Source organism: Entelurus aequoreus, linkage group LG15 (assembly GCF_033978785.1).
Source record: "Entelurus aequoreus isolate RoL-2023_Sb linkage group LG15, RoL_Eaeq_v1.1, whole genome shotgun sequence".
Lineage (NCBI taxonomy): Eukaryota > Metazoa > Chordata > Actinopteri > Syngnathiformes > Syngnathidae > Entelurus > Entelurus aequoreus.
In genome coordinates, this window is record NC_084745.1 from 57,983,065 (window position 1) to 57,998,771 (window position 15,707).

Below are 15,707 nucleotides of genomic sequence, written 5' to 3' on the forward strand. Positions count from 1 at the left end.
GGCAGCCATCTTCTTTCTCTCCATCAAGGCCTGAGAACTCTGTGCTTCGCCTACGTGGACTTGGAGGAGGATGCCTACCAGGACTGGCTGGAGGACTACACCCGGGTCAGCACCGTGCTGAAGGACCGAGCTCTCAAACTGGAGGAGTGTTACGAGCGGCTGGAGAAGGTCACTTGCTTCTTCCTCTTATTCCTCACACTGGACCAGGACCATCTTTACTAGTCCTAAACATCATCTTCACTAGTCCTAAACATCATCTTCACTAGTCCTAAACATCATCTTCACTAGTCCTAAACATCCTGCTGAGATGTTCACTAGTCCTAAACATGATGTTCACTAGTCCTAAACATCCTGCTGAGATGTTCACTAGTCCTAAACATGATCTTCACTAGTCCTAAACATCCTGCTGAGATGTTCACTAGTCCTAAACATGATCTTCACTAGTCCTAAACATCATGTTCACTAGTCCTAAACATCCTGGTGAGATGTTTACTAGTCCTAAACATGTTGCATCATGGGAGACCTGGTGCAGTATTAGATAAAGTTCAAGGTCCAGGGACAGCATGTTTACATTTAAGAAGACAAGATGTTTACATTTAAGAAGACAAGATGTTTACATTTAAGAAGACAAGATGTTTACATTTAAGGAGACAAGATGTTTACATTTAAGGAGACAAGATGATGTCATGTGTTCCAACAGAACCTCCTGCTGCTGGGGGCCACCGCCATAGAGGACCGCCTCCAGGCCGGCGTCCCTGAGACCATCGCCACTCTCATGAGGGCCGACATCAAGATCTGGGTCCTCACTGGAGACAAGCAGGAGACTGCCATAAACATTGGTGTGTGTGTGTGTGTGTGTGTGTGTGTGTGTGTGTGTGTGTGTGTGTGTGTGTGTGTGTGTGTGTGTGTGTGTGTTGTCTGTCCTTTAACCTTCCACCTGTGTGCAGGTTACTCATGTCACCTGGTCACACACGGCATGTCCCTCATCATCATCAACGAGGACTCTCTGGATGTGAGTATGGCTTCTTCTTGTTGATGGTTACCATGGGAACCAGACAGGTGGGCGGGGCTTGCTACATTATATTATTATACATTATAATGTACATTATATTATTATACATTATTATGTACATTATAATGTACATTATATTATTATACATTATAATGTACATTATATTATTATACATTATAATGTACATTATATTATTATATATTATAATGTACATTATATTATTATACATTATAATGTACATTATATTATTATACATTATAATGTACATTATATTATTATACATTATTATGTACATTGTAATGTGCATTATAATGTGCATTATATTATTATACATTATAATGTGCATTATATTATTATACATTATAATGTACATTATATTATTATACATTATAATGTACATTATATTACTATATATTTTAATGTACATTATATTATTATACATTATAATGTGCATTATATTATTATACATTATAATGTACATTATATTATTATACATTATAATGTACATTATGTACCGTATTATCCGGACCATAGGGTTAGAGTTTTAATAAGTACATGATCTGCAGGAGGTGGTTAAAAACCACATAACAGAGTTTTAATATGCTTTTATTTAAAAGTTCAATTAGTGCGCTTGTTTCCTTTCCCACACTTTAAGGACTTTTTTCCCATCATGCTTTGCAACTATTCATGTGAGTTGCTGCATGTTTGCTGAGGTCATGTTGTTTATTTAGATGCGGTGCCACACTGTGGTCATGTTGTTTATTTAGATGCGGTGCCACACTGTGGTCATGTTGTTTATTTAGATGCGGTGCCACACTGTGGACTGCACTGAGGTCATGTTGTTTATTTAGATGCGGTGCCACACTGTGTACATCATATCTGCTTTATGGCACACACATGATGTCAACAACATGTCCTCCATGATGGACCTTCATGTGTGTGTGTGTGTGTGTGTGTGTGTGTGTGTGTGTGTGTGTGTGTGTGTGTGTGTGTGTGTGTGTGTGTGTGTGTGTGTGTGTGTGTGTGTGTGTGGTGGCAGGCGACTCGTGCCACGCTGACCAATCACTGCTCGTCTCTGGGAGAGTCTCTGCGCAAGGAGAATGAGTTAGCTCTGATCATGGACGGCCAGACTCTGAAGTACGCACTTTCCTTCGAGCTGAGACACGCCTTCTTGGACCTGGCTCTGTCCTGCAAGGCTGTCATCTGCTGCAGGTGATCTACATCTGTCCTCATGTCCTACATCTGTCCTCATGTCCTACATCTGTCCTCATGTCCTACATCTGTCCTCATGTCCTACATCTGTCCTCATGTCCTACATCTGTCCTCATGTCCTACATCTGTCCTCATGTCCTACATCTGTCCTCATGTCCTACATCTGTCCTCATGTCCTACATCTGTCCTCATGTCCTACATCTGTCCTCATGTCCTACATCTGTCCTCATGTCCTACATCTGTCCTCATGTCCTACATCTGTCCTCATGTCCTACATCTGTCCTCATGTCCTACATCTGTCCTTATGTCCTACATCTGTCCTTATGTCCTACTCTGTCCTTATGTCCTACATCTGTCCTCATGTCCTACATCTGTCCTCATGTCCTACATCTGTCCTTATGTCCTACATCTGTCCTTATGTCCTACTCTGTCCTTATGTCCTACATCTGTCCTTATGTCCTACATCTGTCCTCATGTCCTACATCTGTCCTCATGTCCTACATCTGTCCTTATGTCCTACATCTGTCCTTATGTCCTACTCTGTCCTTATGTCCTACATCTGTCCTTATGTCCTACTCTGTCCTTATGTCCTACATCTGTCCTTATGTCCTACATCTGTCCTTATGTCCTACTCTGTCCTTATGTCCTACATCTGTCCTTATGTCCTACATCTGTCCTTATGTCCTACTCTGTCCTTATGTCCTACATCTGTCCTTATGTCCTACATCTGTCCTTATGTCCTACATCTGTCCATATGTCCTACATCTGTCCTTATGTCCTACTCTGTCCTTCCACATATGTCCTACTCTGTCCTTCCACTTATGTCCTACTCTGTCCTTCCACATATGTCCTACTCTGTCCTTCCACATATGTCCTACTCTGTCCTTCCACTTATGTCCTACTCTGTCCTTCCACATATGTCCTACTCTGTCCTTCCACATATGTCCTACTCTGTCCTTCCACTTATGTCCTACTCTGTCCTTCCACTTATGTCCTACTCTGTCCTTCCACATATGTCCTACTCTGTCCTTCCACATATGTCCTACTCTGTCCTTCCACTTATGTCCTACTCTGTCCTTCCACTTATGTCCTACTCTGTCCTTCCACATATGTCCTACTCTGTCCTTCCACATATGTCCTACTCTGTCCTTCCACATATGTCCTACTCTGTCCTTCCACTTATGTCCTACTCTGTCCTTCCACATATGTCCTACTCTGTCCTTCCACATATGTCCTACTCTGTCCTTCCACATATGTCCTACTCTGTCCTTCCACTTATGTCCTACTCTGTCCTTCCACTTATGTCCTACTCTGTCCTTCCACATATGTCCTAGTGTGTTCTTCCACATATGTCCTACTCTGTCCTTCCACTTATGTCCTACTCTGTCCTTCCACATATGTCCTACTCTGTCCTTCCACATATGTCCTACTCTGTCCTTCCACATATGTCCTACTCTGTCCTTCCACTTATGTCCTACTCTGTCCTTCCACATATGTCCTACTCTGTCCTTCCACTTATGTCCTACTCTGTCCTTCCACATATGTCCTACTCTGTCCTTCCACTTATGTCCTACTCTGTCCTTCCACATATGTCCTACTATGTCCTTCCACATATGTCCTACTCTGTCCTTCCACATATGTCCTACTCTGTCCTTCCACTTATGTCCTACTCTGTCCTTCCACTTATGTCCTACTCTGTCCTTCCACATATGTCCTACTCTGTCCTTCCACATATGTCCTACTCTGTCCTTCCACATATGTCCTACTCTGTCCTTCCACTTATGTCCTACTCTGTCCTTCCACTTATGTCCTACTCTGTCCTTCCACTTATGTCCTACTCTGTCCTTCCACATATGTCCTACTCTGTCCTTCCACTTATGTCCTACTCTGTCCTTCCACATATGTCCTACTCTGTCCTTCCACTTATGTCCTAGTGTGTTCTTCCACATATGTCCTACTCTGTCTTTCCACTTATGTCCTACTCTGTCCTTCCACATATGTCCTACTCTGTCCTTCCACTTATGTCCTAGTGTGTTCTTCCACATATGTCCTACTCTGTCCTTCCACTTATGTCCTACTCTGTCCTTCCACATATGTCCTACTCTGTCCTTCCACATATGTCCTACTCTGTCCTTCCACTTATGTCCTACTCTGTCCTTCCACATATGTCCTACTCTGTCCTTCCACTTATGTCCTACTCTGTCCTTCCACATATGTCCTACTCTGTCCTTCCACATATGTCCTACTCTGTCCTTCCACTTATGTCCTACTCTGTCCTTCCACTTATGTCCTACTCTGTCCTTCCACTTATGTCCTAGTGTGTTCTTCCACATATGTCCTAGTGTGTTCTTCCACATATGTCCTAAATGTGTTTATTGTTTATTGAATGGATCCTCATTAGCTGATACCAAGGCGACTGCTAGCCTTCCTGGGGTCCATATAGGAGCATACAGTGTACATACATTACCAAACATTATACCATGTACATACATTACCAAACATTATACCATATACATAATTACCAAACATTATACCATATACATACATTACCAAACATTATACCAAATACAAATACAAAGAATACATACACTACCAAACATTATACAAAGAATACATACATTACCAAACATTATACAAAGAATACATACATTACCAAACATTATACAAAGAATACATACATTACCAAACATTATACAAAGAATACATACATTACCAAACATTATACAAACAATACATACATTACCAAACATTGAAACAAGAAAAGTACAACACAAGATAAAAAGCCAGTATTAAACATGTGGGCAGCTGCTATATGTCCATCTTTAAAACTGTCTTCAATGACTATTTACTTTGTGAGAGATTCATGTGAGATCATTCCACAATGATGTACATCTATACATGACTATGTTGGAGATTATAATGATGTACATCTATACATGACTATGTTGGAGATTATAATGATGTACATCTATACATGACTGTATGTTGGAGATTATAATGATGTACATCTATACATGACTATGTTGGAGATTATAATGATGTACATCTATACATGACTATGTTGGAGATTATAATGATGTACATCTATACATGACTGTATGTTGGAGATTATAATGATATACATCTATACATGACTGTATGTTGGAGATTATAATGATATACATCTATACATGACTGTATGTTGGAGATTATAATGATGTACATCTATACATGACTATGTTGGAGATTATAATGATGTACATCTATACATGACTATGTTGGAGATTATAATGATGTACATCTATACATGACTATGTTGGAGATTATAATGATGTACATCTATACATGACTATGTTGGAGATTATAATGATGTACATCTATACATGACTATGTTGGAGATTATAATGATGTACATCTATACATGACTATGTTGGAGATTATAATGATGTACATCTATACATGACTATGTTGGAGATTATAATGATATACATCTATACATGACTATGTTGGAGATTATAATGATGTACATCTATACATGACTATGTTGGAGATTATAATGATGTACATCTATACATGACTATGTTGGAGATTATAATGATGTACATCTATACATGACTATGTTGGAGATTATAATGATGTACATCTATACATGACTATGTTGGAGATTATAATGATATACATCTATACATGACTATGTTGGAGATTATAATGATGTACATCTATACATGACTATGTTGGAGATTATAATGATGTACATCTATACATGACTATGTTGGAGATTATAATGATGTACATCTATACATGACTATGTTGGAGATTATAATGATATACATCTATACATGACTATGTTGGAGATTATAATGATGTACATCTATACATGACTATGTTGGAGATTATAATGATGTACATCTATACATGACTATGTTGGAGATTATAATGATGTACATCTATACATGACTATGTTGGAGATTATAATGATGTACATCTATACATGACTATGTTGGAGATTATAATGATATACATCTATACATGACTATGTTGGAGATTATAATGATGTACATCTATACATGACTATGTTGGAGATTATAATGATGTACATCTATACATGACTATGTTGGAGATTATAATGATGTACATCTATACATGACTATGTTGGAGATTATAATGATGTACATCTATACATGACTATGTTGGAGATTATAATGATATACATCTATACATGACTATGTTGGAGATTATAATGATGTACATCTATACATGACTATGTTGGAGATTATAATGATGTACATCTATACATGACTATGTTGGAGATTATAATGATGTACATCTATACATGACTATGTTGGAGATTATAATGATATACATCTATACATGACTATGTTGGAGATTATAATGATGTACATCTATACATGACTGTATGTTGGAGATTATAATGATGTACTTCTATACATGACTATGTTGGAGATTATAATGATGCACATCTATACATGACTATGTTGGAGATTATACTGATGTACATCTATACATGACTGTATGTTGGAGATTATAATGATATACATCTATACATGACTGTATGTTGGAGATTATAATGATATACATCTATACATGACTGTATGTTGGAGATTATAATGATATACATCTATACATGACTGTATGTTGGAGATTATAATGATGTACATCTATACATGACTATGTTGGAGATTATAATGATATACATCTATACATGACTATGTTGGAGATTATAATGATATGCATCTATACATGACTGTATGTTGGAGATTATAATGATGTACATCTATACATGACTGTATGTTGGAGATTATAATGATGTACATCTATACATGACTATGTTGGAGATTATAATGATATACATCTATACATGACTGTATGTTGGAGATTATAATGATATACATCTATACATGACTGTATGTTGGAGATTATAATGATATACATCTATACATGACTGTATCTTGGAGATTATAATGATGTACATCTATACATGACTGTATGTTGGAGATTATAATGATATACATCTATACATGACTGTATGTTGGAGATTATAATGATGTACATCTATACATGACTGTATGTTGGAGATTATAATGATGTACATCTATACATGACTGTATGTTGGAGATTATAATGATATACATCTATACATGACTGTATGTTGGAGATTATAATGATGTACATCTATACATGAATGTATGTTGGAGGTTATAATGATATACATCTATACATGACTGTATGTTGGAGATTATAATGATGTACATCTATACATGACTGTATGTTGGAGATTATAATGATATACATCTATACATGACTATGTTGGAGATTATAATGATGTACATCTATACATGACTGTATGTTGGAGATTATAATGATGTACATCTATACATGACTGTATGTTGGAGATTATAATGATATACATCTATATATGACTGTATGTTGGAGATTATAATGATATACATCTATACATGACTGTATGTTGGAGATTATAATGATATACATCTATACATGACTGTATGTTGGAGATTATAATGATGTACATCTATACATGACTGTATGTTGGAGATTATAATGATATACATCTATACATGACTATGTTGGAGATTATAATGATATACATCTATACATGACTGTATGTTGGAGATTATAATGATGTACATCTATACATGACTGTATGTTGGAGATTATAATGATATACATCTATACATGACTGTATGTTGGAGATTATAATGATATACATCTATACATGACTATGTTGGAGATTATAATGATATACATCTATACATGACTGTATGTTGGAGATTATAATGATGTACATCTATACATGACTATGTTGGAGATTATAATGATGTACATCTATACATGACTGTATGTTGGAGATTATAATGATATACATCTATACATGACTATGTTGGAGATTATAATGATGTACATCTATACATGACTGTATGTTGGAGATTATAATGATGTACATCTATACATGACTGTATGTTGGAGATTATAATGATATACATCTATACATGACTGTATGTTGGAGATTATAATGATATACATCTATACATGACTGTATGTTGGAGATTATAATGATATACATCTATACATGACTGTATGATGGAGATTATAATGATGTACATCTATACATGACTGTATGTTGGAGATTATAATGATGTACATCTATACATGACTGTATGTTGGAGATTATAATGATGTACATCTATACATGACTGTATGTTGGAGATTATAATGATATACATCTATACATGACTGTATGTTGGAGATTATAATGATATACATCTATACATGACTGTATGTTGGAGATTATAATGATATACATCTATACATGACTGTATGATGGTGCCATCAATGTGACTGTCTAATAGCACTAAAATACCACCAGGGGGCGCCATTTGCCCTGACAGTTGACTGTCTAATTGCACTAAAATACCATCAGGGGGCGCCATTTGCCCTGACAGTTGACTGTCTAATAGCACTAAAATACCACCAGGGGGCGCCATTTGCCCTGACAGTTGACTGTCTAATTGCACTAAAATACCACCAGGGGGCGCCATTTGCCCTGAGAGTTGACTGTCTAATAGCACTAAAATACCACCAGGGGGCGCCATTTGCCCTGACAGTTGTTTTCCTGACAGGAGCATGCTTATGTGCAATCTGCAAAGATAACTTCCTGACTGTGCTGAAAGCAGCTTCAAGACACGGTGAACATGTTTCACATCATCTTTACATTTCACCTCATTCAAATATTTCTAAGACCTTTAATGTAAAGTCACACTGGGCTTGGTCTTCCTCCTTGTTGCACTCAAGTTGTGGTCCGTAAAGCTGTTGATACTGTTACTGAATACATTAGTGAAGAGCTGCTCAATGCATTTTAGCCCATTTCTATTTATAGACTTAGACTTAGACAAGTTTAAGTCTATGATTTTAGCCCATTTCTATTTATAGTTGCTCAGGTTGGTAGTGTAATGGTGTGTGTGAGGTTACAGCAATAAGTTTCTTTTTCAGCGGGCACATAGCAGACCAATCAATGTTTGTATGCCCAGTCAAATATCTCTCTTCTCATCACTAGATTCATCCAACATATTCAATCCAGGTATTTTATATCGCCACTAGGTGGTCTATAGAAGTATGGCTTTGGTCTGTGGCAGGTCAACCTGTACTGGATCCACAGTACCAGCCAACATGAAATCATGTCTTACACAGCTACATATCTTCCTAAAAATGCTCTATCCATCTCCAGCTAATTCAACATCCTCAAAGGAGGAGTTTCATTAAGTGTGTGTGGAAGTGTCCATGTTCATTATGTGTGTGTGTGGAAGTGTCCATGTTCATTAAGTGTGTGTGGAAGTGTCCATGTTCATTAAGTGTGTGTGGAAGTGTCCATGTTCATTAAGTGTGTGTGGAAATGTCCATGTTCATTAAGTGTGTGTGGAAGTGTCCATGTTCATTAAGTGTGTGTGGAAGTGTCCATGTTCATTAAGTGTGTGTGGAAGTGTCCATGTTCATTAAGTGTGTGTGGAAGTGTCCATGTTCATTAAGTGTGTGTGGAAGTGTCCATGTTCATTAAGTGTGTGTGGAAGTGTCCATGTTCATTAAGTGTGTGTGGAAGTGTCCATGTTCATTAAGTGTGTGTGGAAGTGTCCATGTTCATTAAGTGTGTGTGGAAGTGTCCATGTTCATTAAGTGTGTGTGGAAATGTCCATGTTCATTAAGTGTGTGTGGAAGTGTCCATGTTCATTAAGTGTGTGTGGAAATGTCCATGTTCATTAAGTGTGTGTGGAAGTGTCCATGTTCATTAAGTGTGTGTGGAAGTGTCCATGTTCATTAAGTGTGTGTGGAAGTGTCCATGTTCATTAAGTGTGTGTGGAAGTGTCCATGTTCATTAAGTGTGTGTGGAAGTGTCCATGTTCATTAAGTGTGTGTGGAAGTGTCCATGTTCATTAAGTGTGTGTGGAAGTGTCCATGTTCATTAAGTGTGTGTGGAAATGTCCATGTTCATTAAGTGTGTGTGGAAGTGTCCATGTTCATTAAGTGTGTGTGGAAGTGTCCATGTTCATTAAGTGTGTGTGGAAGTGTCCATGTTCATTAAGTGTGTGTGGAAGTGTCCATGTTCATTAAGTGTGTGTGGAAGTGTCCATGTTCATTAAGTGTGTGTGGAAGTGTCCATGAGTAGACACGGGGGTCCTACCTCACCCCCTGCAGATAGTTCCTCAGACATAGAATGTTCTGATGTGGTTGATGACCATGACTTCCTCCTCTTCTGAGGTGGTACCATTCAGCTTGATAAAGACTTTACAGCTGGCAGTCCATGTAGACTGAATTTTGCTTTGCTTCCTCAGGAATGGTGCACGCTTGGTGATCTCACCATTCCTTTTGGTGAGGTGTTCGTTAATGTACACCTCCGCGACCCTGTTTTAGGATCGCCATCTTGTTCTTTCTGTTGGTGAAGCGAATGATAATCACTGGTGTTCTCATAGGCAGGGTGTGACAGGCATCAATGTCCACGGAGATCCCCCTGCTCCCCAAAAAGCAAACCACCTGCCGCTCCAGCGATTGCGACTCAGATTGAACTCCCTCCCTTTCTGCCGTGGTGCCACACTGGCCTAAGGCTGGCGTAAGAGTCTACGACTCGGATTGAACTCCCTCTCGTTCTCCCCGGCGTAAGACCGGTGTTTGGTCTTCAGTCCGCTGACGATCACGTTGTTCATGCAGGAGTACTGCTCCAAGTCGGCCACTCGACATTCCAAAACTTTTATAGCTTTGTCTTTCTCCGTGTTCAGTCTTCTGAGTGACTGAATGTGATCTCAGCCGACAAGAACTCAAGAGATTTCTTCATTTCCTCCATGTCATCCTCAGGGGGGCTAAACGCTCTCCTTGGCTTGGGACCCATGCTAACCTGGGCCACGGCTGAAGGCCAGCCTAGTCTCAAGGGCGGGCACTCAAGGGCTACTGCCCGCCCTCAAGGGCTACTGCTCACACTCAAGGGCTATTGCCCGCCCTCAAGGGCTACTGCCCGCCTTTAAGGGCTACTGACCGCCCTCAAGGGCTACTGCCCGCCCTCAAGGGCTACTGCCTGCCCTCAAGGGCTACTGCCCGCCTTTAAGGGCTACTGCCCGCCTTTAAGGGCTACTGCCCGCCCTCAAGGGCTACTGCCCACCCTCAAGGGCTACTGCCCGCCTTTAAGGGCTACTGCCCGCCCTCAAAGGCTACTGTCCGCCCTCAAGGGCTACTGTCCGCCCTCAAGGGCTACTGCCCGCCCTCAAAGGCTACTGTCCGCCCTCAAGGGCTACTGCCCGCACTCAAAGGCTACTGCTCGCACTCAAGGGCTACTGCCCGCACTCAAGGGCTACTGCTCGCACTCAAGGGCTACTGCTCGCCCTCAAGGGCTACTGCCCGCCTTTAAGGGCTACTGCCCGCCCTCAAGGGCTACTGCCCGCCCTCAAGGGCTACTGCCCGCCTTTAAGGGCTACTGCCCGCCCTCAAGGGCTACTGCCCGCCCTCAAGGGCTACTGCTCGCACTCAAGGGCTACTGCCCGCCCTCAAGGGCTACTGCCCGCCTTTAAGGGCTACTGCCCGCCCTCAAGGGCTACTGCCCGCCCTCAAGGGCTACTGCTCGCACTCAAGGGCTACTGCCTGCACTCAAGGGCTACTGCCCACCTTTAAGGGCTACTGCCCACCCTCAAGGGCTACTGCCCGCCTTTAAGGGCTACCGCCCGCCCTCAAGGGCTACAGCCCGCAATCAAGGGCTACTGTCCGCCCTCAAGGGCTACTGCCCGCACTCAAGGGCTACTGTCCGCCCGTGTAGCACAGCACACGCCACTCTGGTCGCTCAGTTGCTGCACGCTGTAAGAAAGTTTTGCCCTGCTTCCTTGCCTGCAGGTCATTTGTAATGTGTAGATCCAGATATGTTCTAGATGTGTCCATCCACACCAGATATGTTCTAGATGTGTCCATCCACACTGACTGTACATAGTACACTTTGTATGTGAAAGTATGTGTGGAATGTTCTAGGGTAAAAAGTGGACAGAAGAAAGGTGGAGGCATCCTAGCACACCTGGCCGTGTCACATGACCACCTCTGCACACCTGGCCGTGTCACATGACCACCTCTGCACACCTGGTTGTGTCACATGACCACCTCTGCACACCTGGCCGTGTCACATGACCACCTCTGCACACCTGGCCGTGTCACATGACCACCTCTGCACACCTGGTTGTGTCACATGACCACCTCTGCACACCTGGCCGTGTCACATGACCAGGTGTGCCGAGTCACATGACCACCTCTGCACACCTGGTTGTGTCACATGACCACCTCTGCACACCTAGCCGTGTCACATGACCAGGTGTGCCGAGTCACATGACCACCTTTGCACACCTGGCCGTGTCACATGACCACCTCTGCACACCTGGCCGTGTCACATGACCACCTCTGCACACCTGGCCGTGTCACATGACCACCTCTGCACACCTGGCCGTGTCACATGACCACCTCTGCACACCTGGCTGTGTCACATGACCACCTCTGCACACCTGGTTGTGTCACATGACCAGGTGTGCCGAGTCACATGACCACCTCTGCACACCTGGTTGTGTCACATGACCACCTCTGCACACCTGGCCGTGTCACATGACCAGGTGTGCCGAGTCACATGACCACCTTTGCACACCTGGCCGTGTCACATGACCACCTCTGCACACCTGGCCGTGTCACATGACCACCTCTGCACACCTGGCCGTGTCACATGACCACCTCTGCACACCTGGCTGTGTCACATGACCACCTCTGCACACCTGGCTGTGTCACATGACCACCTCTGCACACCTGGCTGTGTCACATGACCACCTCTGCACACCTGGCCGTGTCACATGACCACCTCTGCACACCTGGCTGTGTCACATGACCACCTCTGCACACCTGGCTGTGTCACATGACCACCTCTGCACACCTGGCCGTGTCACATGACCACCTCTGCACACCTGGCCGTGTCACATGACCACCTCTGCACACCTGGCTGTGTCACATGACCACCTCTGCACACCTGGCTGTGTCACATGACCACCTCTGCACACCTGGCCGTGTCACATGACCACCTCTGCACACCTGGCCGTGTCACATGACCAGGTGTGCCGAGTCACATGACCACCTTTGCACACCTGGCCGTGTCACATGACCACCTCTGCACACCTGGCCGTGTCACATGACCACCTCTGCACACCTGGCCATGTCACATGACCACCTCTGCACACCTGGCCGTGTCACATGACCACCTCTGCACACCTGGCTGTGTCACATGACCACCTCTGGCTGCCGTCTTCTTTGTCCGTGCAGACGAGCACAGATCGTGTTTACTTGCAGGTCAGAGGGCCCAGTAGTGGTGGGGGCCCCAGCGCACACACACACACACACACACACACACACACACACACACACACACACACACACACACACACACACACACACACATGTGAACACACAGGTGAACACACAGGTGTACCTACTGTATGGTGTGTGTGTGTGTGTGTGTGTGCAGGGTGTCTCCCCTGCAGAAGAGTGAGATAGTGGACATGGTGAAGAAGCAGGTGAAGGCCATCACACTGGCCATAGGTGACGGTGCCAACGACGTGGGTATGATCCAGACTGCTCACGTGGGTGTGGGCATCAGTGGTAATGAAGGCATGCAGGCCACCAACTCCTCTGACTACTCCATCGCACAGGTGAGGGAGCTTCATTTGTCTTTAGTAAATACATCTTTTATTGTAGTACACAAACAAGTTGTCACCTTGTGTAAATGGTAAATAACAACACACATGTACACACCAGTCAAGTTGTCACCTTGTGTAAATGGTAAATAACAACACACTTGTACACACCAGTCAAGTTGTCACCTTGTGTAAATGGTAAATAACAACACCTATGTACACACCAGTCAAGTTGTCACCTTGTGTAAATGGTAAATAACAACACACATGTACACACCAGTCAAGTTGTCACCTTGTGTAAAAGGTAAATAACAACACACATGTACACACCAGTCAAGTTGTCACCTTGTGTAAATGGTAAATAACAACACACATGTACACACCAGTCAAGTTGTCACCTTGTGTAAATGGTAAATAACAACACACATGTACACACCAGTCAAGTTGTCACCTTGTGTAAATGGTAAATAACAACACACATGTACACACCAGTCAAGTTGTCACCTTGTGTAAAAGGTAAATAACAACACACATGTACACACCAGTCAAGTTGTCACCTTGTGTAAAAGGTAAAGAATAAAAACATTAGTCTGTGGGCGTGAACATGTTGGACATTTAACAAAAAAATAGTACACCTTTTAAAATTGGTGGCTTGAATTTTCTCATCATATTACCTTTATTATAGTCAATGAATGAAATAATGGCATTGTTTTGTATTATAATTATAAAGAGGATAAATAATGCTGATTGACTAGTTCAGGGGTGGCAACCTTTACCACTCAAAGAGACATTTTGACAAGTTTCACAAATGAAAGAAAACAATGGAAGCCACAAAACTCTTTTGAACATTTAAAATGAAACAACACTGCATACTAAGCTTTTTTTTGCTGTGTGCTATGTTTAAGCCAGGGGTCTCAGACACACACCTTAATATGAACATTTAATGTTGCTGTGTGTTATGTTTAAACCAGGGGTCTCAGACACACACCCCGGCCCGCACCTTAATATGAACATTTAATGTTGGTGCGGCCCGTGACTTTTAAATGAAGGCGCTTGATAGTGTCATACTTGCCAACCCTCACAATTTTTCCGGGAGACTCTCGAATTTCCGGGTGTGATGGCACTGCTTTTAGCGCCCTCTACAGCCAGCTCAAACAGCGTACCTGCTGGGTCACATGTTGAATGCAGTTTCTGCTTGCACACGTAGGAGACAGCCAGGCATACTTGGTCAACAGCCACACAGCTTACACTGACGGTGGCCGCGGTGGACGTATAAACAACTTTAACACTGTTACGTTACTAATATGCGCCACACTGTGAACCCACACCAAACAAGAATGACAAACACATTTCTGGAGAACATCCGCACCGTAACACAACATAAACACAACAAAACAAATACCCAGAATCCCATGCAGCCCTAACTCCGCTACCACCAAACCCCCCCACACATGTAGTTGTAATGATGTAGTGTAGTAGTAATGATGTAGTGTAGTAGTAATGATGTGTGTGTAGTAGTAATGATGTGTGTGTAGTAGTAATGATGTGTGTGTGTGTGTGTGTGTGTGTGTTGGCAGTTCTGCTACTTGGAGAAGTTGCTGCTGGTACATGGAGCGTGGAGTTACAACCGAGTCACCAAGTGTATTCTCTACTGCTTCTACAAGAACGTGGTGCTCTACATCATTGAGGTACACACACACACACACACACACACACACACACACACACACACACACACACACACACACACACACACACACACACACACACACACACAC

At 42.1% G+C, this 15,707-nt stretch overlaps 1 protein-coding gene across 5 annotated transcripts in view; it reads left to right on the top strand.

Moving 5' to 3' along the window:
* atp8a2 (ATPase phospholipid transporting 8A2) overlaps nucleotides 1–15,707 on the top strand; it is a 111,387-nt gene that overhangs the window by 70,200 nt on the left and 25,480 nt on the right. For all 5 annotated transcript variants that reach the window (XR_009821226.1, XM_062021861.1, XM_062021863.1 and 2 more), the window contains 6 exons: nucleotides 29–168; nucleotides 701–839; nucleotides 948–1,012; nucleotides 2,052–2,224; nucleotides 13,761–13,944; nucleotides 15,507–15,617. Coding sequence is in view for 4 of the 5 variants with exons in the window: in XM_062021861.1 (XP_061877845.1) it covers nucleotides 29–168; nucleotides 701–839; nucleotides 948–1,012; nucleotides 2,052–2,224; nucleotides 13,761–13,944; nucleotides 15,507–15,617 (812 nt within the window). In the remaining variant the exon portion in view is untranslated. The remainder of the gene's footprint in view (nucleotides 1–28; nucleotides 169–700; nucleotides 840–947; nucleotides 1,013–2,051; nucleotides 2,225–13,760; nucleotides 13,945–15,506; nucleotides 15,618–15,707) is intronic.